General features: G+C 44.4%; 1 protein-coding gene across 5 annotated transcripts in view; it reads right to left on the bottom strand.

Moving 5' to 3' along the window:
- The window catches only part of eya1 (EYA transcriptional coactivator and phosphatase 1), a 174,877-nt gene that overhangs the window by 122,715 nt on the left and 26,299 nt on the right, over positions 1 to 25,863 (bottom strand). For 2 of the 5 annotated variants that reach the window (XM_067980383.1, XM_067980377.1), the window contains 4 exons: positions 24,367 to 24,444; positions 10,097 to 10,160; positions 9,620 to 9,765; positions 9,262 to 9,384 (listed from right to left, as the gene is read on the bottom strand). In XM_067980383.1, coding sequence (XP_067836484.1) covers positions 9,262 to 9,384; positions 9,620 to 9,765; positions 10,097 to 10,160; positions 24,367 to 24,444 — 411 coding nt within the window. Of the gene's footprint in view, positions 1 to 9,261; positions 9,433 to 9,619; positions 9,766 to 10,096; positions 10,161 to 24,366; positions 24,445 to 25,863 lie in introns of all 5 variants that reach the window. The other 3 variants (XM_067980382.1, XM_067980367.1, XM_067980388.1) reach the window with 2 other exon arrangements.

The following is a 25,863-nucleotide window of genomic DNA, read 5'->3' on the forward strand; positions in this document are numbered from 1 at the left end:
ATGATGTAGCAGAGATATAATTTGATCATAATCCTGTAAATGTGATTCAAACATCATGAAAAATTCTAACTTCCTGTGCACGCCCATTTGAAAAGTGTGCTGACAGCAGAAGTCTTACAGGAGCAGGATTGAGCAGGTTTTGCTACGGATCAGGGTATTTAACAAGCAAAGTGTTGCTCTTCCTCTTCCAGCTGTACACGGTGCACTCTTACCATTTTTCTCATTGCTGTAAAATGGGCTTCCACAGCGCTAAGGTAAATGGCCAACTTTTTAAAGAAATAGCATGGGAGCTAAATATTCTAGTGGCAAAGAGGAAAACCAACATTTTTCACTAGCTAATTTTGTTTCCATCAATTGACAAACTGCAAGAATAAACACTATAACCACTGCCTGTGACAGTCAGGAAATCCCAACCAACATTTACCATGCGCCAGCCTGTTAATATTTCTTTTACTAACATGCTCCCCTGCTCCTATATAGTCTCTGCATCACATCTCCTTTAGCGTCCTGCTTCTCAGCTTCTTTAGAGTTCCACTCTCCAGCTTTTTTGTTAAATAAAGCATCCCTAGCTTTATTTAACAAAAAAGTCATTGCTCCCTGTGCTCCTTTAGAGCTTCTGCTTCCATTGTCCTTTTAAAGTTCCACTCCCAGACTCCTTTGGAGACTCTGCTCTTCCTGCTCCTTTTGAGTCATTGGCCTAGAAATTGATTCACATCAATCGCGCAGAAACGGAACTGCAAGAGAACCATGTGAAATTGTTCCCCTTGCATCATAGGACACGACCAATGTGGTGGGGACGCCAGCATCGGGCCTATGATAAATCCGGAGGGGAAAAGATCGGGAGGGGACTAATGTTGGACGGCATCCGGCCTGCACTCCTGCTCCTCCTAGCTCCACATTCCGTTAAGTAAAAATGTTATTACATACATTTAAGGACCGCTGGTTTGGCTGCTTTAGGCCCAAGAAAACAGACTGCAGCCAGTCACGGTCCAATTTCCCAAAGGGGCCTGAAACAAGCCTGAAAAGCCCGCTGCACAATCCAAGAATGAGCCATTGTTTCCTGTGCTCCTTTAGAGTCCTCCTCCTCAGCTAATTGAGGCTTCCATTCCCCAGGTGATTGAGGGTCTCGGTACCTGGCTAATCATAGGTGCCGCTCCCCTGCTGAATGAGAATCCCATTTCATTTTTGATTTGAGCCCTTCTGCCTCCTTCATATGCTCTAAAAATCTGCCCACAGTCTTCCCATGAAGCAGCTCCAAAGTGGTAGGAAATGGAGGAAAAATAAAACTTGAAAATTTGAAAAAAAATTAAGAGGTATAAAAGGGAAAGTGAAAATTAAGAGGAGCGAAAAACAATTGTGAGAAAGAGAAAATTGGAGGAGTGACAGATGAGGGAGGTGAGTAACAAGTGGGGAAGAGAGATGAAAGTGAGGGAGGCAGTGAAACATATGAACATATACACAAAAAATGGACAGGAAAGGACCAGCTGATCCATTGATCCTGTCCCATCCTGACATGGTGTAACTTTTGCGCACCATCACCCACATTCCCCTCCCCCTATCATATGTAGCCATGCAATCTCCTGAGACAAGCACAAAAACAGAGACAACTTTTTTGGCCAATTTAGGAAAAAACTTTGGGAAATTTCTCTCTGAGGTTTCCTGGAGCTTGCTTGATTACAAAGGTAATCAAGCAAGCTCCAGGAAACCATGGTGACTGGGATGACACAACCCCCAATGACTCACCTACCTTCTATATGTAGATATGTTTGCCATTCCTAGGAACTTGCCCAGCTCTCTTTTTGAATGCTTGCAGCAAATCCGCACTCACTGCACGTGCTAGCAACATATTCCAGAGGTCAACGACTCTCTGCGAAAAGAAGAACCTTCTAGCATTTAAATCTAGTTCTATGTTTTATGAAGTGAAGGAAGAGAGAGAAAACCAGAAGTGGAGGAGAGAGACAGCAAAACAATGAGGGAGGAGAGAGTGAAAACTGAAGCGGTGAGAGAGAGACCTCTTGTTGTACACTTGCCATTACTAGCATCGTTAGTTAGAGAAGTGTGAAAACTAGGGTTTTTGATGAAGCCCAGATTCAAAAGTTTAAGAACCACTGAATTAGATAGTTCTATTCAAATTTATTGTCAAAAGCATGTCCTGAGTGGCCATTGGCTTAAAAAATATAAAAATAAAATCATCTTGTTCCAAAGCTTCAAGATTTTGCTCCATCAAAGTTAGGTGTGCCCTGCCCGGTTTACTATAAAAAAGGATATTTTACTTTTCACTTAGCACCTACAGTAAGTTCTTGTGCCACATACTTCCAGCAAATACAGTTGAGACTGAGATGATTACTTCCTTTACAAACTGTCTAGCTAAATACATGGTTGGGAATGAGTTTGGTTGTTTTAGGGATAGGTATAAACTTGGATAATCAAGTACTCCATGCGAGGTATACTCTTGTGCTGTTGAGGCAAGAGGAATTGTTTACCTGGAGGACAAAAGAGCAGCATTGAGTGGTAGAGATGGATAATTCACAGTAAGGAATCAGGGATATTACCACAGAACTTTTGCTAGAGATTAAATTGGTGGGTGCAGTCTGTGATGGATTTTTTGTACCCAGTTAGTGAAATGTGAGGGTCTTTTCTAATCCCATGCTTTCTTATGTTCTTTAGCTCCCCCAATAGCCCAGTGTGTAAAGTCACAAAATGGTGTAGTCCTAAACCATACAGACCAAAAGGTTCTAACTTTAGTTTCCAATCTCTGCTGAATTACATGATGCCATCTGGGGCAGCAATTGGGGCATTACAAATTGGTGTCAACACCTCTGGACTAGGGAGGGGAAAATCAGCCATGGTTCCCATTCCAGATTGCTGTCCAGTGATTCCTGCTGGAAAGTGCTCATGTGGACGTCAGGCTCACCTGTGATGGTCCCATGGTCAAAGCCTGCGGGCTCTCACCCTCTAGGCTCATGCATGAAGAATGGCCACGTGGGTGAGATACTGAAGGTCTGCTGGTGCCCATGGAACTCTACCCCAACAACGGTCAGCACCTTCAGGAGATGAGGGGAGAAAAGAGAATGTTTTAAAACAAAAGCTCCCCGAGAGTTCCAATGGATTAATGTGCTAGATGGTATACTTTTGAGACATTTTTCCTTTTCTGCACTACTCCCTGATTTTCTAACACCGGCCCCCCCAAATAAGGAGTGAAATTGATAGAATTTTTTTTTGAAAACCAGCTGTTGCTTAGTATGGCCTGATAAGGCCTTGTTAATGATTTTACAGAGAAAGAGGAGTCAGTTTTCCACTGGGGAAAATAGAAATGACCACATAGGAATTAGCTCACCTGCTGAAATTAATTCAACAATGGAGCAGGTAAACTATTTTGCAGAATATTTGTTCAATACAGATTTTGCTTCATTGGTTATATTAACTGGTTCAGTTTTGCCACCAATGGGAGAAGGCTGCAGGACAGAACAGACTAAACACCTAGCCCACCAGCGACCATCAGGTCTCTAATGCACCACACTCACTGGCATTTTAATCAGCTGAGCACTAAACTGTCTGATGTATGTTTCATTTTCCACCATGGGAAATCAAAAATAAATACTGCAACTGCAAAGAAAGTGAGCACTAATAAATGAAATATAATTTTGAATAATTTGAACTACTCTTTTTATCTAATTTTAAAATTCAGAAGTTGATAACCGCAATGCCAACAACAACTTGCATTTATGCAGCACCTTTAATGTATAAAAATGTCACACAGAACTTCATCAAAAAAACGGATAAGGGCAAATACTTTGGTTCCAAGGACATAGATCTATAAATCAGTCTTTCCAAATAAGGAAATGATCATTTTAGGGAACATGTTGTATAAATTCCCTGCTCTTCTTAGTTTCCTAAAGTTTCCCACTGGAGCTGGATTAACGTCATTGGCCATTTCTTGACCAATTAAACCGCTTGAGAGGCAGAGATAGAACAGTTCTGCAGGTGAGTCCTGGTTTGGCCAGGTTTCTGACAGTAAAGCTAATGTAATTTTATTGAATGAATGAGTTCATTTAGTGGAAAAGTGAAGTGATTTATTCATTCCTGTTTAAAATCAACAAAAAATGGCAAGATTATCACTCTGGTTTCTAAAAGTGGGAAACATTCCTCATGGTACATAATTTAGCATGCTTATAGGGCAAGAGGAATATAACTTCTAAACTGAAAGGGAGCTGAATGGCCAATTTAGATTATGTCACTGAATATCCCAGCTTAACCCATTTGAAAATTGCTTTAAAAAGAGTAGCACAATCTGTGTGCATCCTGTAAGAAGTCTCTGTGTAGAAAAGGCATGATGATCAACCATCTATTGTCTATAGCTGGAGCTACATAGGAATACACACGACTGGAAAAGATCATACACTAAGTACCTTGGATAGGCAAATGTCTGCCCAGTCCTCCACCAATGCCTACAGAGCTGCCTCTACTGTTGGCTATTAAACACCTCTTCATCCTCTATCTCAAGGACATGGGGAATTCCTAGTTGAATGGCCATGCCATCCACAAAGTGCTGTTGCTGATTCTGGAGAGCTATCTTGGATGATTGGTGAGGAAAACTTAAATTCACACCAAAAGAGAGCAACAAATTAAAGATCCAATCGAAACTTTGTGAGAAATAAGGGGCAAAAAACGCCCCAAAAATTAGATCTCCAAAAAGTCCAGTAGAATAGTTTTAAGAGTACTTCTGGTGGGTGTGCAACTGCAGAGGTGCACTGTGCTCCAGTTTTTACAGGTATACAATAAAGACGTAACGACAATAAAATGACTTAGCAGGATTCTCAGGGCTCGCTCCCAAATGTGGGCCTAATAAGAATCATGGAGCAGCACGAGCCTCCTGCTCCCCCAATGCGAATCTGTCGTAAAACCCGTGGCAAAAGTAAATCTAGAGCTTAGCCCTGGTTTTTCACCACCTCTGCAGCTGCCACGCACCTGTGCCACCAATGCATGGGAGTGATATTTCAACCCTTGTATCCATCTCTTTGCTTTTGCTTCCATTTTGATCCTCTCAGTTAACTTCCAGTAAATTATAATCTCCCATAACAATTGCATTTGTGCTTAAATATATCTCCCTAACCTGTTTGAATAATTTAGCATCCATAGTCATATTCTAACTTGGTGATTTGTAACAGATTAAAGCAACTTGCTTCGTTCCTTTATTATCTTTTATCTCAAGCCATAATGCTTCCACCATATCAATACTAAATCCAGGTATAATTATTTCCCTTATCTTCATATCTTTGTTAACATAAAAAGCAACATGGACTATTTTCTCTTTCTTTATATATCAATCTATGGGCTAGAAATTTGATTAAGCCTGTTTTCGGCCCCGAAATGGTTGGTGGGCTCTCAGTACGCTCCAGAAGCTGGATGCACAAGGCTCGTCTGAAATGGGCCTCAGCCTCATCAGCATAATTCTGGTGAGCTACGGATGCCAATCAGGCATCCAGAGGCAGCTCTATGCTTTCCAGCACATCAATTTGGGCCAGTTGCAATGCCAGCAGCGGCCCTCAGGTATGTCCTAGGGAGGCGTGGAGAGTGGGAGGCAGGTGACACAGGCTGGCAGCAGTAGTGCTGTGGAACCAGAAGGAGCACTCCTGCGCCTCTTGGCACCATGTTTAGATAAGCTAAAATTGAAGAATTTAGCTTTTTGTCGGTGGCCTCCAGCAGTCCCTTTAAGAACTGCTGGGTAGGCCGCAGCAAGAGCATGAAAAACTTAAGGGAGCATGGCTGGCACATGGCTTTCTCAGTGCTGACAAATCTCTGACAGGAGTCCAGAAACAGGCATTAGGCCCCCAATTAACATATGCAGGGAGCCAAACACCTGTTTTAGGAAGCCGCCAGGGGTGCCTGACTATCAAACAAGCCAATATGGCATCAAACGTATTTCAGGAGCCCTCTGAGCACAGGATATAGTCCCAAAAAATTGGTTGTTTTTGCCCGTTTTAGGTCCCAAAATCGGGTGAGAAAGGTCCAACTTCCCCCCCAATATCTTTTGTGTTGTATCAACCACTTTATAATCTCCAAGACTCTATAATACTTGTATCATAAAGGCCCAGATGTTTATGGGGGGGCCGAAAACGGTTGAAGAACCCGGCAAGGCCAGTGTTAATGAGGTCCTGCTGAACTTAACGCCAGGACCCCATTAACATTTTTCAGCTCCGTTTCCCCCCTAGCAGCCGGCCAAATGGACAGTCTGGCTGGCAGCCGGGAGGGAACACCAGCGGTAGGAGGCTGTAGCCGGGTACCCTTGGGGACAGTCCCTGACAATTGGGAGGGGGAAGAGAGGCCGCGATCGGGAGGGAGGAAAGAAAGGCTGCAATCAGCAGGGCTGGGAGGGAGGAGGCCGCGATCGGGACTGAGGGAGGCCGAAAGTTTCCTTGAGGAGCTGGGGGAAGCACACTTGCTGTTCCTGGCCCAAAAGGAGTGCTGAAAAAGGCAGTTACCTTGTGGAACCGGCAGCTCCTGCCTTCCTTTCACCACTGTGTTACCTGGCCCCTGGGAAACCCATGTAACAACAGTCAATTTTAAATCAGGCTCTCATTTGGACTGTGGGAGCCTAATTTAAACATGTTAAAACATGGCGGGACACTTGGATGCCCCCATATCTGCCGCCGTAAAAAAGGCAGCGTGAGCGTGCGTGGCTTGTTGGTGACACATTCCCCATTTTTAACTCTAATTCCCCCTTGACCCTCTCCCGCCTGTAGTGAGGTGGGGGGGGGGGGGTTAATATCGAAGCCTATATGTTCACCAGCATAGAGTTACAAAGCATGCAATTTATTCTTAATGGCCTGGAAATTGCTCATGAAATAACGGTGAGATTAATAGGGCTCACTGTTATTTCAGGGCAAATGGAGCAGCAAGTTCCAGACAGCACACATGTGCAGTCAAACGCGGAAATCCGGAAATTGCTCTACCATTTGCCCTGCTCATTTGAAAGCTCCGCGTTAAAGAGATCTCACCAGCTGAATGAATGGACCAGCGCGAACTTGCTGCACTGCCCAGCTAGAAACGAACTGATCTCTCCATAAAAAAAGGTACATTGGGTTTTTTAGGTCTAAACTAACTTTTAATGGCGTGGTAAGTATTAATGACTGCCAAACAACCTCTCTGGCACTGAAAATTAACTTTTAAAAATGTGGCGTCTCATTCCTCAAAATATTAATTGTTGTTGGGGACATTTAAAAATATAATGTTTTAAATTTAAAATTGTTATTTCTTCACTTATACTTACTGTCCCTTTTATCTCTGTGTTTTAAATTTACTCTCTTTATTTTGCTTTCTCGAACTAATTTTATAGAGAATTTACTAATCTACCTGACACTTCGTGTTTCTTAGTCTGCGTGGCTTGTGAAGCGCTGGAACAACCGTTGCACTTCTTGCAGGTCTCTAATGAAACAAGTTGGCATCCAGAAACCCACAAAAGGTTTGTGGGTGAGTTAGCTATTTACGAGTGGTGGGCGACTTTCATTCGCCGCTCAGCACAATTTCCACGCCAATACTTTTTGCATTTGCTTATGGTACTTTAAGACCTATACCTGCATACTTTAATGCAGTCCCTACTTGCGAGCCCAATGCTTATCTTTCCTCATTCCTTAGTCTACCTTCATTCTTAACCATCTTACTTTCAACAAGCTCAGTATGTGGTTCAATTTAATGATATGATTCCTGATCTTCAAATATCCCTCCTTACCCATCATACTAGTTTAAATCTACCCCGTTGTTCTATTTACCCTTGCTGCTTGTATATTGGTGCCAGTATGATTCAGCTAAGGCCATTTCATTTTTACAGCCTCTTCTTGAAGCTAGAACTTAGTCAATGCCCCCAAAATATAAATCCGTCCCTCCAAGTCAGGTCTGTGATTTTCCACTTTGGCAGAATTGTGATGTATCTTCAGTGGGCCAGGAGTTCCAGCCACCCCTGAACTAACTGATTTTCCAAGGTCAAAATAATTATCACATTTTAGGTGGGTTTCCAGTGGCAATGCCGTGTCAGTCGGGAGGGAAGAAAGTCACTGAGAAATGTCTTGGGTGCCAGTCAGTGAAACAGGGGCGACTACCTCCAGGGCAGCTGAAGTGTCAATTTTTTTCTAAAATTTAAATTTCATGGACTGGAGGAGTTGAACCGTTCATCCCATGATCAATTCAATTCTCTGAGGTGCCTTTAAAATGTAATTCTCCCATTCTGCATGCCATAGCAATACTGGACATGAGAAACGTACTGGCGTTCATAGCCCCCAGCACTGTTAGGGTCAAAAGGTGAGAAAAACATCAGACCGCGTTGTTGAATATGCCCATCCTAGTCACTTCCAGCAAAAACTCCTAGAAATGATGGGAGAGAGCTGGAAACCAGCAGAGCAGCTCCCAAAAAGTTTCCTGCTTCCATCTGCTGGAAAGTTATGGCCTGTATCTCTAGTCATGTATTTACCTGCCTAATCCTATGCTGCATATATTATCCAGTGTGTGCAGTTATAGCAAACATTTTTTTTAGCTGCTAGTTTATTTTGGGCTAGCAGGTGGGAAGGTAGTATCTTCTTGGTGGACAACATTTGTTCAGACCTTATTAGCCAAGGGGGAATAAATACCCTCAGGTGCTGCTGGGTATTTAATGCTGGCTAATTTAGTGATCTTGTAAATCTAAAGAAAGCAGGCGAGATTGCTCTACTAACTTATAGATGTAATCGTAATTCCTATCCCTACAGTCATACATGCAAAGTTTCTACTTGATGCAAGACAAAATTGTTTTCCAAGTACCAGTAAGGTCTTATTATTTGTGAGTGAAATAAAATAACTGATAGAATTACTACCTGCAACCAAATTTTCATTTTTTTCAATATTGAGATGGGATAATGGCAACTAAAAGCAGTCCATATCATTGCATTGCTTATTTTGAAAAAAAATTAAAATGCTGCCTCTTCACATACCTGACTGGAATCTATAACAGAGCAAGGCTCCACATATTTGTTTCTTAGCATTTGAAGAGTGAAGTTGTTATAAAGTATATAAAGTTTTCTCAACCAGCCTGCATTTCATCACTGAGCCCAATGTTTTCTAATAGCAGTATTATTTTGAGCATAAAAACACCTTAATACCATATTCAGATATAGGGTTCATGTACACCAATACAATTGTTGGTGGCAAGCAATTGATCTTTAGAAATAGCATGCATTGGTTAAACAACACTGCACAATGAAATTGGTTAAATCACATTAGAGTGGCACAGACCTTGCATTTGGTAACTGTAAGGGGCTTGGCCAGGTTGAGGTGCACTAAAGCTTGAACCATAACTTAGAAATCCCGTTTGGCCAGGTAACTGCGCTTGAGTCAATCCACCTTCTGTCTTGATGCCTGCCCATAATGCACCTATATCGGTTAGTGACATCAGATCTGCAGGTTCTTATTCAGGTATATTAGAAACAGAAGAGTTATCATTTGATGAAAAAAATCTCTAATGACAAACAAATAATAAGATTTCTTTGTTGTTAGTTCTTGAAGCTCATTTTGTGCAGTAACTGCACTGAATGCAATTACTAACAAGATGAAAAAAAAGTATTTTATTTAATCAAGCAACATATCTGTTTACCATAGGATGGGATTCCATAATGCTGGCCTGGTTGTGGGTAAGTTGCATAAGTAGCTGCTTGCTGCATTCCTGTGGCATAGGGAGACTGTCCATATGATGCCATGATTTGTGAAGAAGGAGTAGGGAGAATATGTGGATATGACCTGCTGTTTGTTAAAAATGACAAACATAGAGCAGAGATTTGCAATAGATCAAAAACTGTGTAAATGCATAGATCAACTGATAAATTACTACTAATTTTGCCACAGACTTTGATTAAATAAGATAGCAAATAAACTGAAATTCTTCTGAAGAATATTAAATTTATAAAAGGAACATTTTGTAGACAATAATTACTATTGGCTTCAAGACATGCAAGACATACTTTTCCTCACAAATAAACAAAGTTTAAATTATGATAAAACAGAAGGGTCTAATTAAGAGTTTAAATTAAGTTTGATGCTGCTTATTTTTTTAAAAGAATAATAGTAGCCTTACTTGGAAGGATAAATCTGTGGAGAGAAGTGATGAGTTTGTCTTGGGCTAAAGCCACTACCAACTGCTGTACGGAACAAAAAAGAGAAAATGAGTACAAGATAAATATTATGTTAACAGAGTTCTGAATCCTATGGAAACTTGTGATTTTGGTAATGTTCATCAACATCATCTCACCAATTTGTTTTACATATTTAAATAGTGATCCAAGTGCAGTAACGTTGATTTCTAATCTTGCTCAACTTTTCATTCCATTCTGCTCTTCTATCAATGCAAGTAATGCACAAAGATAGTCAAATGCAAAAGTTCTACTCTGATTCTGTATATATAGATAGATAATGCTATACATATAGATTCTGCTAATACATTGCTTTCTCTTTTTAAAAATATTCTTCCCTCCTCTCCTGAAAGTAGTGAGAGACAGCACAGCCATGCCCTAATGCTGTTCTCACCTGCTGCATAATCACACGTTCCAGCATGAGTTACTGGACAGCTAGCAGTACGAGGGACTCTGGGCAAAACTTTCAACTTCACTGGAGCATAAAATGGGCGGTAGTAGACCAGCCACTCATTTTCCATTCCATTGAGCAGGGTTTTTAAGGGATGGCCAATCCTCTGCTACCCGTTTTAGGCCTCCACCGAAGTTGAAAGTTCTGCTCACTGTGTTTCTTTCTCCGTAGCTCAAGCATGCTGAAGCTAACTGCAGTACCTCCACTTCCAGAAGCCAACTCAGCACAGATGAGCTAATATATTCATTTATATGAGGGTCAATTCTGTGCTCTGCGTGGGGTTTGGCAACTGCAGGGAGTGCATCAGGGGAAATTGCAGATGCACAGCCTATGCTTTCTGCTCATTGGGGTAATTTCCACCTTCACCACTTGGGTGGTAAACTTATGGGGCAGATCGTTGGCCCATTATAGAACTTGCCAGATTTTTATTAAAATCAATGAAAATGAAAATAGGGAGGAGGAGGTGGTTCTATAATGGGTGGGCAACCCCCTCCAGCAGATTACCTCCCTAGTGGTGAAGATAAAAGTTACCCTAATGGACAGAAAATCATGGACTATGCTTGCACAATTTCCCACAATGTGCCCCTGTGAGCACCGCACAGGAGAACAGAATCAGCCTTATTGATAAAAATGAAAATCGTACTCCGCTAATATATGCACCATTAAATTTAGTGTATAGACTGGATTTGTGTTTTTTGTATTGGTTCATGGGATGTGGGCGTCGCTGGCAAGGCCAGCATTTATTGCCCATCCCTAATTGCCCTTGGGAAGTGGTGGTGAGCCGCCTTCTTGAACCGCTGCAGTCCGTGTGGTGAAGGTTCTCCCACTGTGCTGTTTGGGAGGTGTTGTCGAACAAGTTTTGGCGAGTTGCTGCAGTGCATCCTGTGGATGGTACACACTGCAGCCACAGTGCGCCGGTGGTAAAGGGAGTGAATGTTTAGGGTGGTGGATGGGGTGCCAATCAAGCGGGCTGCTTTGTCCTGGGTGGTGTCGAGCTTCTTGAGTGTTGTTGGAGCTGCACTCATCCAGGCAAGTGGAGAGTATTCTATCACACCCCTGACTTGTGCCTTGTAGATGGTGGAAAGGCTTTGGGGGATCAGGAGGTGAGTCACTCGCCGCAGAATACCCAGCCTCTGACCTGCTCTTGTAGCCACAGTATTTATATGGCTGGTCCAGTTAAGTTTCTGCTCAACGGTGACCCCCAGGATGTTGATGGTGGGGGATTCGGCGATGGTAATGCCATTGAATGTCAAGGGGAGGTGGTCAGACACTCTCTTGTTGGAGATGGTCATTGCCTGGCACGAATGTTACTTGCCACTTATCAGCCCAAGCCTGGATGTTGTCCAGGTCTTGCTGCATGCAGGCATGGACTGCTTCATTATCTGAGGGGTTGCGAATGGAACTGAACACTGTCCAATCATCAGCGAACATGCCCATTTCTGACCTTATGATGGAGGGAAGGTCATTGATGAAGCAGCAGAAGATGGTTGGGCCTAGGACACTGCCCTGAGGAACTCCTGCAGCAATGTCCTGGGGCTGAGATGATTGGCCTCCAACAACCACTACCATCTTCCTTTGTGCTAGGTATGACTCCAGCCACCGGAGAGTTTTCCCCCTGATTCCCATTGACTTCAATTTTACTAGGGCTCCTTGGTGCCACACTCGGTCAAATGCTGCCTTGATGTCAAGGGCAGTCACTCTCACCTCGCCTCTGGAATTCAGCTCTTTTGTCCATGTTTGGACCAAAACTGTAATGAGGTCTGGAGCTGAGTGGTCCTGGCAGAACCCAAACTGAGAATCGGTGATCAGGTAATTGGTGAGTAAGTGCCACTTGATAGCACTGTCAACAACACCTTCCATCACTTTGCTGATGATCGCGGATAGACTGATGGGGCGGTAATTGGATTTGTCCTGCTTTTTGTGGACAGGACACACCTGGGCAATTTTCCACATTGTCGGGTAGATGCCAGTGTTGTAGCTGTACTGGAACAGTTTAGCTAGAGGTGCGGCTAGTTCTGGAGCACAATTCTTCAGCATTACAGCCGGGATGTTGTCGGGGCCCATAGCCTTTGTTGTATCCAGTGCACTCAGCCATTTCTTGATATCACGTGGAGTGAATCGAATTGGCTGAAGACTGGCTTCTGTGATGGTGGGGACATCGGGAGGAGGCCAAGATGGATCATCTTCTCGGCACTTCTGTCTGAAGATGGTTGCAAACGCTTCAGCCTTGTCTTTTGCACTCACGTGCTGGACTCCGCCATCATTGAGGATGGGGATGTTTCCGAGCCTCCTCCTCCCGTTAGTTGTTTAATTGTCCACCACCATTCACAACTGGATGTGGCAGGATTGCAGAGCTTTGATCTGATCCGTTAGTTGTGGAATCGCTTAGCTCTTTCCATAGCATGTTGCTTTCACTGTTTAGCATGCACGTAGTCCTGTGTTGTAGCTTCACCAGGTTGGTACCTCATTTTTAGGTACACCTAACGCTGCTCCTGACATGCTCTTTTACACTTCTCATTGAACCAGGGTTGATCCCCTGACTTGTTGGTAATGGTAGAGTGAGGAATATGCCGGGCCATGAGGATTGTGCTGGAATACAATTCTGCTGCTGCTGATGGCCCACAGCGCCTCATGGATGTCCAGTTTTGAGCTGCAAGATCTGTTCTGAATCTATCCCATTTAGCATGATGGGAGTGCCACACAACACGTTGGATGGTGTCCTCAGTGTGAAGACGGGACTTCGTCTCCATAAGGACTGTGCGGTGGTCACTCCTACCAATATTGACATGGACAGATGCATCTGCGACAGGTAGATTGGTGAGGACGAGGTCAAGTAGGTTTTTCCCTCGTGTTGGTTCACTCACCACCTGCAGCAGGCCCAGTCCGGCAGCTATGTCCTTCAGGACTCAGCCAGCTCAGTCAGTAAAATGTAGCTATATTGTAAATATTGTCCCAATAGAGTTGTCGATTTCATACTACTCCCAACTCAGATCCTGTTCAACTTCTTTGTGGATAATACAAATAAAGCAGATAATGGAAGTCCCTGTGATGTCGGCGATTTGGACTTTCAGAAAGACTTTGACATGGTGTCACATGAGAGATTACTAATAAAACTAAAGACCATCGAAATCGAGGTTAGAATGGGACTGGATAAGGAGTTGGATAAATATGAAAAACAGACTGTACTTATGACAGCTATAGTATCAGACTGTTGAGTGGAGTGCCACAGGGGTTAGTGCATGTTGTTTCTAATCTAACTAAATCCTTAGGGTGCAGCAGTGAATTTTAAGCTTGTCAAATTGCCAGATAACACTAAAATAGGGAGAGTAATAAGGATAGAGGATGCAGTTAACTATGTATGGAAGGATTTAAATCAATTATGCAACTGTGCAGGAAAATGGCAAATTAAATTTAATACTTATAGTGTGTTGTATATTGGGTGAAAAATTAAGTGACATAGGTATACATGGGGGAATAGAATGAACATGGGCAGATTTAAAAACATACCTTTGGAGTAATAGTAGACTCATCCCTTTCAATGTTTATTACAATATGGAAAATAAATTTTCAAAGCTGATTTTCTGGCAGTAATACATCATTCACACCAACCATATCCTTGAGTGCCTCTTCATATTGCTCATACCCTAAAGGCAGCAGCACATTGCACTCCTATATGCTGATTCCTCCCTTGGTTCCGACATTATGAAGCAACCCTCACCCCCGCTAACTATTTTGGACACCTTTTCTGGGCGTATTACAAGGATCCTCCCCCCGCTAAACGAGTCCTCCTCCTCGCAATGATTGAGACAAAGGAATCATTGTATCAGGACATCAAAGCACCGCTCAATGAGCACCCTAGTTTTGACATGGGCCTCACTGTAGCACTCTTCAGCCATAACAGTTGTCAGAGTGAATAATGTCATTAGCCAAGATTGAAAAAACTCATCAGAATTCCCCAGAAGCCATCCATGCTGCATGCTATCTCCCTGAAATAAATCTTGAATGTTAGAATATTACAGTATGTTAGACTTAGAATGTTGCAGTATGCAGCTCCCAGAATACATGGCATTAAAGTGGAGTTTAAGGTCGACCTCACACACTATCTGAACATTGACTGAATAATATTATTTTCTATTTTTATACGGCATAGTTTGACCTGATGGAGCCTGAATGGGTAAGGTGTTTGCAATCAATGATGCTCTGCACCCTTGGGACTCTGTCATTATCGAAGACTGCCCTTGCCATCAAGGTAGCATTTGACCAAGTGTGGCACCAAGGAGCCCGAGTAAAATTGAAGTCAATGGGAATCAGGGGGAAAACTCTCCAGTGGCTGGAGTCATACCTAGCACAAAGGAAGATGGTAGTGGTTGTTGGAGGCCAATCATCTCAGCCTCAGGACATTGCTGCAGGAGTTCCTCAGGACAATGTCCTAGGCCCAACCATCTTCAGCTGCTTCATCAATGACCTTCCCTCCTTCATAAGGTCAGAAATGGGGATGTTCGCTGATGATTGGACAGTGTTCAGTTCCATTCGCAACCCCTCAGATAATGAAGCAGTCTGTGCCCGCATGCAGCAAGACCTCGACAAAATCCAGGCTTGGGCTGATAAGTGGCAAGTAACATTCACGCCAGACAAGTGCCAGGCAATGACCATCTCCAACAAGAGAGAGTCTAACCACCTCCCCTTGACATTCAATGGCATTACCATCGCCGAATCCCCCACCATCAACATCCTGGGGGCCACCATTGACCAGAAACTTAACTGGACCAGCCACATAAATACTGTGGCTACAAGAGCAGGTCAGAGGCTGGGTATTCTGTGGCGAGTGACTCACCTCCTGACGCCCCAAAGCCTTTCCACCATCTACAAAGCACAAGTCAGGAGTGTGATGGAATACTCTCCACTTGCCTGGATGAGTGCAGCTCCAAAAACACTCAAGAAGCTCGACACCATCCAGGACAAAGCAGCCCGCTTGACTGGCACCCCATCCACCACCCTAAACATTCACTCCCTTCACCACCGGCGCACCGTGGCTGCAGTGTGTACCATCCACAGGATGCACTGCAGCAACTCGCCAAGGCTTCTTCAACAGCACCTCCCAAACCCATGACCTCTACCACCTAGAAGGACAAGGGCAGCAGGCACATGGGAACAACACCACCTGCACGTTCCCCTCCAAGTCACACACCATCCCGAGTTGGAAATATATCGCCGTTCCTTCAATGTCGCTGGGTCAAAATCCTGGAACTCCCTTCCTAACAGCACTGTGGGAGAACCTTCACCACACGGACTGCAGCGGTTCAAGAAGACGGCTCACCACCACATTCTCAAGGGCAATTAGGGATGGGCAATAAATGCTGGCCTCGCCAGCGATGCCCACATCCCATGAACGAATAAAAAAAAAGCCTCGCTCCCTGGATCTCTACTGCTGCAGCCAAAGTGCAGATAATGACAATCCTGTCTTAACAGAGCCTCAGTGATATTTTGGATACATTGTTGCACATAGGAACAGCTCATTCTTTTCAAAACCCGTGGGGCAACTTGAAAGGAGCCTGAAGCATAAATATTCAGGGCTGTGGTCATTATGGCCAAATTGTGCTTATAGTGGACTGCCCTTCCAAATGAGGTGGCACGAGATGGCAGAACTCTGCAGCCATCTCCTTTAGGAACCGCAGATATTGCACGCACTGCTCTGTAGCCATATCCAGGTAGTAGCTCCTGAGGCAGTAGATGCATTCCTACTAGTATCTGATGCCAGGGGCTGTGAGGGTTCTATGCAGTCTGCACTCCTATTAGCGCTCTGCCCTTTGCGCCTATACACTAAATATAAACACTGGCAATGATGCTTACTGTGTAAACTGTGCAGTTACTTTTACTCCAGTTCAAAGTCAAGATAAACAATGACCAGATTATATAAATGGAATTCATTGGAACGTAGCGCCGATGGAATCAGTCATCTAACAATAGGTCTTAATTGGCCTTAACAAACTTGAAACTGGCAAAAAAACCTGCTAAATAAAAATACCTTCCCCAAGCCAAACCTCTCTCCAGGCTCCCCTCATGCTAATCCTGAACCCGTGTCTCTGTCCTATCTCCCCACATGCCCTCTCCGAACTCATCTTGTCCATCAGATCCACCTTCTGCTCCCTTGACCCCATTTCTACTAAACTGCTGACCATCCAACTTCCTTTCCTGAACTCCATGCAAGCTGATATTGTAAACCTTATATGACTTAGGTCATTAATTGGTTGGGATATAGGGGACAGAGGGTAGGGATAAAGGGTATGTACTCTGATTGGCAGGATTTGACAAGTGGTGTTCCCCAGGGGTCTGTACTGGGGCCTCAGCTTTTCACCATATAAAGCAATAACTTAGATCAAGGAATAAAGAGTAGTATATCCAAGTTTGAATATGACTAAGTTAGGAGGCACTGTAAAATGTGTGGATGGGAGCAGGAAGTTACAAAGTGACATAGACAGACTAAGTGGGGGGTTATTCTGACTTCAGACGATAGGATATAATGTGCGATATCGGATCAGCCGCCCATTATACACTATTGCCTGATGTCAAAATTAACCCCATTGAATAGCCAAAACTATGACAGATGGAGTTTAATGTGGGGAAGTGTGAGGTCATTCACATTGGATCTGAGAAAGACAAATTGGAATATTTTCTTAATGGCAAGAGAGTAGGAGCTGTGGAAGAGCAAAGGGATTTAGGTGTCCATGTATACAAATCACTAAAATCTGGTGCACAGGTACAAAAAGGTTAATGGAATGCTGGCCTTTATCTCAAGGGGGTTGGAATTGAAAAGTGAGGAAGTGATGCTTCAGTTGTACAGAGCCTTGTTCAGACCTCATCTGGAGTACTACGTTCAGTTTTGGGCACTGAACCTCATATATTGGCCTTGGAAGTGGTACAATGCAGATTGACAAGAATGACACCAGGGCTTAAAAGGTTAAATTATGAAGACAGGTTGCATAAACTTATCTTGTATTACCTTGAGTTTAGAAGGTAGAGAAGTTATTTAATCGAGGTAATTAAAATCATAGAATCATACAACACAGATGGAGGTCATTTGGCCCATCATGTCTGTGTCAGCTTTTTGAAGAGTGATCCAATTATTCCCATGTCCCTGATCTTTCTCCATAGCCCTGCAAATTTTTCCTGTTCAAGTATATATCCAATTCCCGTTTGAAAGTTACTACTGAATCTGCTTCGACCACCTTTTCATCTGCTTCGACCACCATTGCAAATCATATCAAATGATTAAGGGATTCAATAGGGTAGATACAGAGAAATTACTTCCACCAGTGGGGAAATCCAGAACAAGAGAGCATAATCTTAAAATTGAGTTAGGCCATTTAGGAGTGAAATCAGGAAGTATTTTTTCACACAAATGGTAGTGGAAATTTGGAACTTGCTCCCCCAAAAAGATAATGGGTCAATTGAAATTTTTAGGATTGAGATCGATAGATTTTTGTTAGGTCAGGGTATCAAGGGATATGGAACAAAGGCAGGTAAATGGAGTTGAGGTACAGATTAGCCACAGTGTGGACATGATGGACATGGCTCGAGGGGCTGAATGGCCTACTCATGTTCCCATATTCCTAAATAGCTCCCTCTACTCAGGTACTGTCCCCCTCCCTTTCAAAACTGCCATCATCACTCTCCTCCTTAAAAATATACCCTCCATTCCTCTGTCCTTACAAATCACCGCCCCATCACCAACCTCCCTCTTCTCTACGTTTCTTGAATGTGCAGTTACCACCCAAATCTATGCCCATCCTTCCAGCAACTCCATGTTTGAATCTCTCCAATCAGCTCTGCCCCTTCCACAGCACCGAAGCGGCCCTTATCAAAGTCACAAATGACAGCTTCTGTGACTGTGACCGTGGTACATTATCTTTCCTCATCCTCACCAATCTTGCTGCAGCCTTTGACACAATTGACCACACCATCCTTCTCCTATGCCTTTCTTCTATTGTCCAGCTCAGTAGGACTGCCCTTGCTTGGTTCCACTCTAACCTGACTATAGCTAGAGCATCTCCAGCAATGGCTTCTCTTCTCACACTATTACCTTTGGAGTCCCCAAGAATCTGCCCTTGGCCAGATTCTTTTCATCATCTACGTGCTGCCCTTTGGCAAGATCACCTGCAAGACATGGGGCTCGATTTTAGGGTCGGGTTTCCTGCGGGTTTCCAGCGGGGGGGTCCCGAAAATCCCGATATGCGGTCACGTTACCGGATCGCGCCGCGATCCCGACCACTTCCGGGTTCCCCGATGACGTGCGGGGCTGCGTGCGTGGCCCCCGCTGGTGGGAATCCCGCAGGCAATTAAAGCCAGCGGGGTTCCACTTGAGAGTACTTACCTTGCTTGTTGAGGTCAGTTAATGAGCTGAATCAGCTGTCAAAAGAGGAAGTGTGGGATTTTACCTGCATCGCAGAGTGTTTCACACACTGGGGGAAACAGTCTCTCTCCAACCAGGCGTGTTGCAGCCAGCAGCCTGTGGCAGGTGCCAAGGTGCACTCCACGGGGGAGAGCCCTCACCCACGCAGGAGGCCACCGCGTCACATAGGGCAACCCCTGCCCCCCACCACCCCCCGCCAAGCCAGAGGACAGACCGACACGAAACCGCAGCCCCAGTCCGAGGAACCACCCACCTACCCTGCACAACCCCTGAGACCAACACCTGCCAGATGGGTGGTGCGTGGACACCCTCGGAGGACGAACAGCATGACCAGCCCCAGCAGCCTCGCAGTCCACGCCGTCCGCCGCAGAGACGTGGAGCCCCCCAACACGGTGTTGTTGCACGCCCACCTGCACAGCAGGAGGGAGGGCTACCGCAGAGAGAGACGCATCGCAGAGGGCACTACCCTCGCCACAGGGTCCACAGACCGAGGCGCAGCTCCCCGGACCTCTCCGAGCAGCAGTGCACACGGAGGCGCAGATTCGCTCGACATGTAGTCGTGGAGATCTGCAGGCTCTTTCATGCCGAGCTGCTCCTGGCTGGCCCCAGCACCAACTGCTTACCTGTCGCTGTCAAAGTCACCACTGCCCTCCACAACTTCTCCTCCGCATCCTTCCAGGGTGCAGCTGGCTACACCGCCGATGTCTCTCAGTCGTCTGCGCGGACGAGCCCTGCAAATACACCTGCACCTACTCTGCAGTAACACGATGGGTGGCATCAGTGGTGGGTCCTCATAGTGATACCCAGGAGCGGGCATTATTGGACACAACAGACAGGATTCGCGGACACATGGCAGTGGTGGTGCCAATATAATGTGTGCTGTTTGTTGCTCTGAAATTCAATATAGGTAACACCCATGGCAAACCCTCCGACACCCTTGTGCACCCCCTTCATGCTCACGAAACATTTACCTTACGCTGCCTACTGCACATATGTGATGCATGCCCTGTGGCTGCAGCACAGGTGGTGGCAGGTTGAGTGAGGCTGGCCGTGAGGGAGATGCACGAGAGGGTGAGTATGGGATAGAGCCATGAGATTGTATGAGGATTGGGTCGCGTGTTAGTGGCAGGATGAGTACTGGCGAGGTGAGTAGGTGGAGGTAAGATGAGGATGGGGTTTGAGTGGGTATGAGGGGTGATGTGACAGAGTAGTGTTGGCGGTGCCGAAGGAGATGTGGGGTTGGGGCAATGTTGTGGCAGATGGAGTGTAGGGGAAAGACTTCGTGTTCTCACTGTGGCTGACCTACTGAGGTCATTGGAGCGCCTCCTGCACTGTATGCAGGTGGGCGATATGTTGGTTGCGCAGGTGACCCCCTCTGCCACCTCGAGCCAGGCCTTCTTGGTGGCAGAGGCTGGCCGCTTCCTCCCGCCCGCCGGGTGGAAGATCTCTGTCTTCGCCCTCCTCCTCACCCCATCTGATGATACCTGGGGTGAGGCATCATTAAACTGGGAGCAGCCTTCCCCCTGGGCTGCTCCATGCTGTAATTTGTTCCATTGGTTGCAGCATCTGTCAGTGGAGGACTGCCCCTTTAAATAGAGCGCCTCCAGCTGACAGATCGTACTGCGCATGCGCAGCCCGCCCGACGCGCAGACCAGCAGCGCGGACCCCGGAGGAGCAGGTAATTGATTCCTATTAGTGTGTTGCCTGCTACGATCGCACGGGCAACCCACTAATTTCACCGAGCGTGTTGACCACGCTCCTGAAACCCAACCCGCCGGAAACCCGCAGGCCTGGTAACATCGAGCCCATGGGGTCAGCTTTCACATGTATGCTGCTGACACCCAGCTCTACCTTTCCACCACCTCTCTCAACCTCTCCACTGACTCTGTGGTGTCAGGCTGCTTGTCTGATATCCAGTCATGGATGAATTGCAGTTTCCATGCAGTTAAACATTGGAAAGACTAAAGTCATTGTCTTTTACCCTAGCCACAAACTCCACACCCTCGCCACTGATTCCAGCTCCATTCCCGGTCATAGTCTCAGGCTGAACCAGACTGTTTGCAACTCACTGTCCTATTCGACACCGAGTTGAGCTTCCAATCCCATATACCCCACTCCTTGCTAACCTACATTGGTTATCGGTCCTCCAAAGCCTCCAACATAAAATTATTTTCCTCATCTTTAAATCACTTCATAGCCTTGCCCATCCCTATCTCTGTAACCTCCTCCAGCCCTACAACCAACCCCACACTCCACAAATCTCCTTTCCTCTGACTCTGGCCTTTTGTACTCTCCCCGCCTCGCTCCAATATTGGCAGCTGTGCCTTCGGCTGTCCAGGCCCCACACTCTAGAATTTCCTCCCTACACCCCTCTACCTCTTCACCTCTTTAAAACACACCTCTTTGACCAACTTTTCGGTCACCCCTCTTAATATATCCTTCTTTGGTTCTGCATCCATTTTTGTCTGATAGCACCATGGGACTTTTTTCTACGTAAGTTCCAAAAGATTGTTTTAATTTAAGACTGTGGGAACTGCTACAAAAGGCTATTGGTTATTAATTCCAGTTGTTGTATGCTCTACTGTTAGCCTTATCCTCTGCATTCTCTAACTCTACCTGATTTTTCAAATACATTTAATTAATGGTTTTAGCCTCCCAAATATCCAGACTATGAAATATTATCACCTATTTGAAGTTAGAGTAGGGGTGTAGCAGAAGGCTATGCTTAATCTAGTAGCTGTATCATAACTGGGACAATTGTTAATTCCTAGGGGACCTACGCTTAGAGTCATAGAGTTATACAGCACGGATAGAGGCCCTTCGGCCCATCGTGTCCACGCCGGCCATCAAGCCCTGTCTACTCTAATCCCATATTCCAGCATTTGGTCCGTAGCCTTGTATGCTATGGTATTTCAAGTGCTCATCCAAATGCTTCTTGAATGTTGTGAGGGTTCCTGCCTCCACAACCCTTTCAGGCAGTGAGTTCCAGACTCCAACCACCCTCTGGGTGAAAAAGTTCTTTCTCAAATCCCCTCTAAACCTCCCGCCTTTTACCTTGAATCTATGTCCCCTTGTTATAGAACCCTCAACGAAGGGAAAAAGCTCCTTAGTATCCATCCTATCTGTGCCCCTCATAATTTTGTACACCTCAATCATGTCCCCCCTCAGCCTCCTCTGCTCCAAGGAAAACAAACCGAATCTTCCCAGTCTCTCTTCATAGCTGAAGCACTCCAGCCCTGGTAACATCCTGGTGAATCTCCTCTGCACCCTCTCCAAAGCGATCACATCCTTCCTGTAGTGTGGCGACCAGAACTGCACACAGTACTCCAGCTGTGGCCTAACCAGTGTTTTATACAGCTCCATCATAACCTCCTTGCTCTTATATTCTATGCCTCGGCTAATAAAGGCAAGTATCCCATATGCCTTCTTTACCACCTTATCTACCTGTTCCGCCGCCTTCAGGGATCTGTGAACTTGCACACCAAGATCCCTCTGACCCTCTGTCTTGCCTAGGGTCCTCCCATTCATTGTGTATTCCCTTGCCTTGTTAGTCCCTCCAAAGTGCATCACCTCGCACTTTTTCGGGTTAAATTCCATTTGCCACTGTTCCGCCCATCTGACCAACCCATCTATATCGTCCTGCAGACTTGTAATGACAAAACTTAAGTTTCTGTGGTGAGATTAATGGGCAAATACAGCAAGTTCCTAAACAAACGGGGAGGCTAAGGGAGAGATGCCGTTTTCGCGAAGCTAACAGCGGAGCGACCGCAACTCGTCAGCAACTTTTGGGATATTCACATTTAACCATGTATTTGCTCCTCGCCTGAAGTTGCTGTACCATTTACCCATAAACCATGGCAAGTGCCATTAGCCTCACTGTTATTTTGACAGCAAATTCTGGCCAGTTACTAATTTGTCTTAAATTTTCTTCTCCCCACCCGACTACAATTCTGTCCCCCTTCTCCTGGAGGCACAGATTCTTGCGAGGGCACAGTTCCACAGTAGATATCAGCCCTCCCCCATAACTCACTTATGTGGCCTTTCTTCATGTATAAGCTAAGACATGTTTATTGACAGACTATTTGATTGTGATAAGCAATGCAGCCAACTCTGATACTGTCCCCAATCCGATATCCACATAAATGGATAGTCCAGCAGGCTAACAATCAGGAATAGGAATCCTGGCTGACTTTTCTCCTCCCAAACCCAAGGTACTGAGGCCAATTGTAGTGTCCCTATTGCTTCCCAGCTCAAATCAGCAAGCCTAAGACCTACCAATCTCTATGGCTTAATGTTGCACTTGGCAATCAGGAGTTTCTACTAATATCTTTATACACATAGACCAGCAAAAATTTGTTTGAAAATGCCCATAGAATTGTACGGTGATTTCATCAAATTCATTTTCTTTGCAACACTTAAAGGGAAAGGAAAGTCTAGAAGGAATACTTTTTGTTCAAAGAAATTCCCCTTTTCATAGAGTTAAAAAAAGTTCATTGACTATTTGAGACCTGAGAGCCACTCGGGAGCTGCAGGGCCTTGGGATACCATTCAATGGCTAGAAAATCTGTATCTCTAGCAGGAGCAGTTGTCAGGCCAGTTCAAAGTCATAGCCCTGTTGTTTCCTATGGAGCCTCCCTGGGGTGTATGGGGGCATTGATCATCAATGATATCAACAGAGCAGCTTAGTGTCTCCAAGTGGGTAAGAAAATTGATGTTTTACAAAAATGTCAAACAAAATTCTTCTGAGACAATTATTTTACTCTGGAAAATGGGGTACTATGTTGAACAAAAAATTCTTACTCTAGACTTTAGACTTTACTCTCCCCCATTAAACTCAATGTACAGTTCAGGTTTCACATTATACAACTAATTACGACTGAATGAAAATCTAGTAACAATGAAATATAAAAGCTATATAAAATACTGATAAATTTACAAAATACATTTATGAAATATGAATATATTATGAAATTCACTTAACCATTCACTTACTATCTTAGGTACAGAATTATACGAAACCAGGTAAGGGCAACAGAACTCTTGCCAACTAAAAAGTGTATTTAGCAACCTTTTAAATTGTATAAATCGCTCTATATGCTTTTTGGAAAAGAGCAAGGTGGAAAGAATAAAACTTAAGTAGAAGGATTTCATGCAGCTGGATTATTGCCATCACTAATGACACCTTGTCCTTCTAACTTCTTTTTTCATCTCAGTAACAATACAGAAGTAGAATTTGCCTATGGGCCTGCTTACTGAGCTGAAACTGAGAATCATATCCTTTATCTACAGTCTCAATGGATTTGCTTGATACACAGTCGGCTATGACCTTCATAAGACTTTTCATTCCCTCTTACCTGATCCTGAGAAATTGTCTAAAGACCCATCTGCTGTCGTTGTGGCAATATCACTGCTGCTCATTGGTTCTGTTTTGACTGAAAAGCAAACAGAAAAAATGAAACTATTTCAACCATTTGATGAACACTTGCTTGTATGTTTAAAGAAAACTAAAATTGCATCTGCTAGTAATAAGAAAAAGGGAGTATTAAACAAGCAGCCCAAAGTATTTTTTCCATTTATAAATATTGAAATATTAGGCTGTATTCTTATTTCACACACCTAGAATATTATTTTAAAAATAATTTGAAATGGCAGGGGTATGGAAGTAGAGCAGATAGCTCCAGCAGAAGTGCTAGCACTAGCAGATGGGCCAAATAGCCTCTTTCTGTGCTGTGATTTCTAAAAATTTTAAGCAGGATATATATTTTATTCCTCACATTTAAAATTTTGTAAATACTTTTTGAATTGATTAGATATACTTTTGAAGCTTTTTCTTTCAATCTTTATAGTTACAGTTCTTCAAAGCTTACTATTTATGACAATGATTTTGCATATTACACTTTCAATGGGAAAAGTTTCATAGTCGATGGCAGCACTTTTTATTTAAAAACCATAAAATTACTCCGCTGATGACTTGGTGATTAAATGCATCAACATGGTGCTGTACTGAGTCTTAGGGGGAAATTTTCAGACCAACCGCTGAGCGAAAATGAGGTAGTAGCATCCCTAAATTGGTGGCATTTGACTTACCACCCTGTTCCCACCGATGGTGTGGCCGTTGCTATCTTCCCAAGTGCCTACCACTGGGTAGCTGGAGGGCCCACCTGAGTCAGGTGATAGACCCTTTTACTAGGCAAAATCAGGGTTCTGATCCAGATCCCAATTGCTATTTTATGATGTAACTGGGCTTGGTTTCTGCCTGCTGCTCGCTGGCCCTATATTAATGAGGTCTGGCCCTCAACATGGATCAGGTCTCCAGCCAGCCAAAAACCGCATGGAAGGAATATCTACCCACTACAAAGAAGGCATGTCCCAAATTCATTTCTGGGCTGTCCTGTTATTTGATCTAAGGCAGGCAGTAGTGACGACATTACAATTGGCCTCAGCCAGGTTCCTACTGATAAGTCCATGTAAGTCCAGAGGTCAAGTGAAGACAAGGTAGGCTTGCCAGATCAAATAACCTGTTGATGTTGACTGTCTAGGTTCAAATTGGAGGTATCGGAGAACTGCCGGAAACTATGGAACTGTGCTCCGGCATGAGTCATCACCTTCAGGCGATGACATGAGAGAGAACATTGGAAAAAAAAAACTTAAAAAGGTGAAATATCAGGTGGATGCTAAAAATATAGGACCTAATATTCCATTCTGTAGATTAAGAAATTCAGACTTCTGAATTTTGTCCCGACAATAATTTTTTCTGACAGTAATTTTAAGGCATCACATAGTATACCACTCCTCTTCTTGTACCAGTACCTAATTTGTATAACAGCAGCTCTGCTAATTAGAATAAGTGA

The sequence above is a fragment of the Heptranchias perlo genome, chromosome 3 (assembly GCF_035084215.1).
Source record: "Heptranchias perlo isolate sHepPer1 chromosome 3, sHepPer1.hap1, whole genome shotgun sequence".
Classification (NCBI taxonomy): Eukaryota; Metazoa; Chordata; class Chondrichthyes; order Hexanchiformes; family Hexanchidae; genus Heptranchias; species Heptranchias perlo.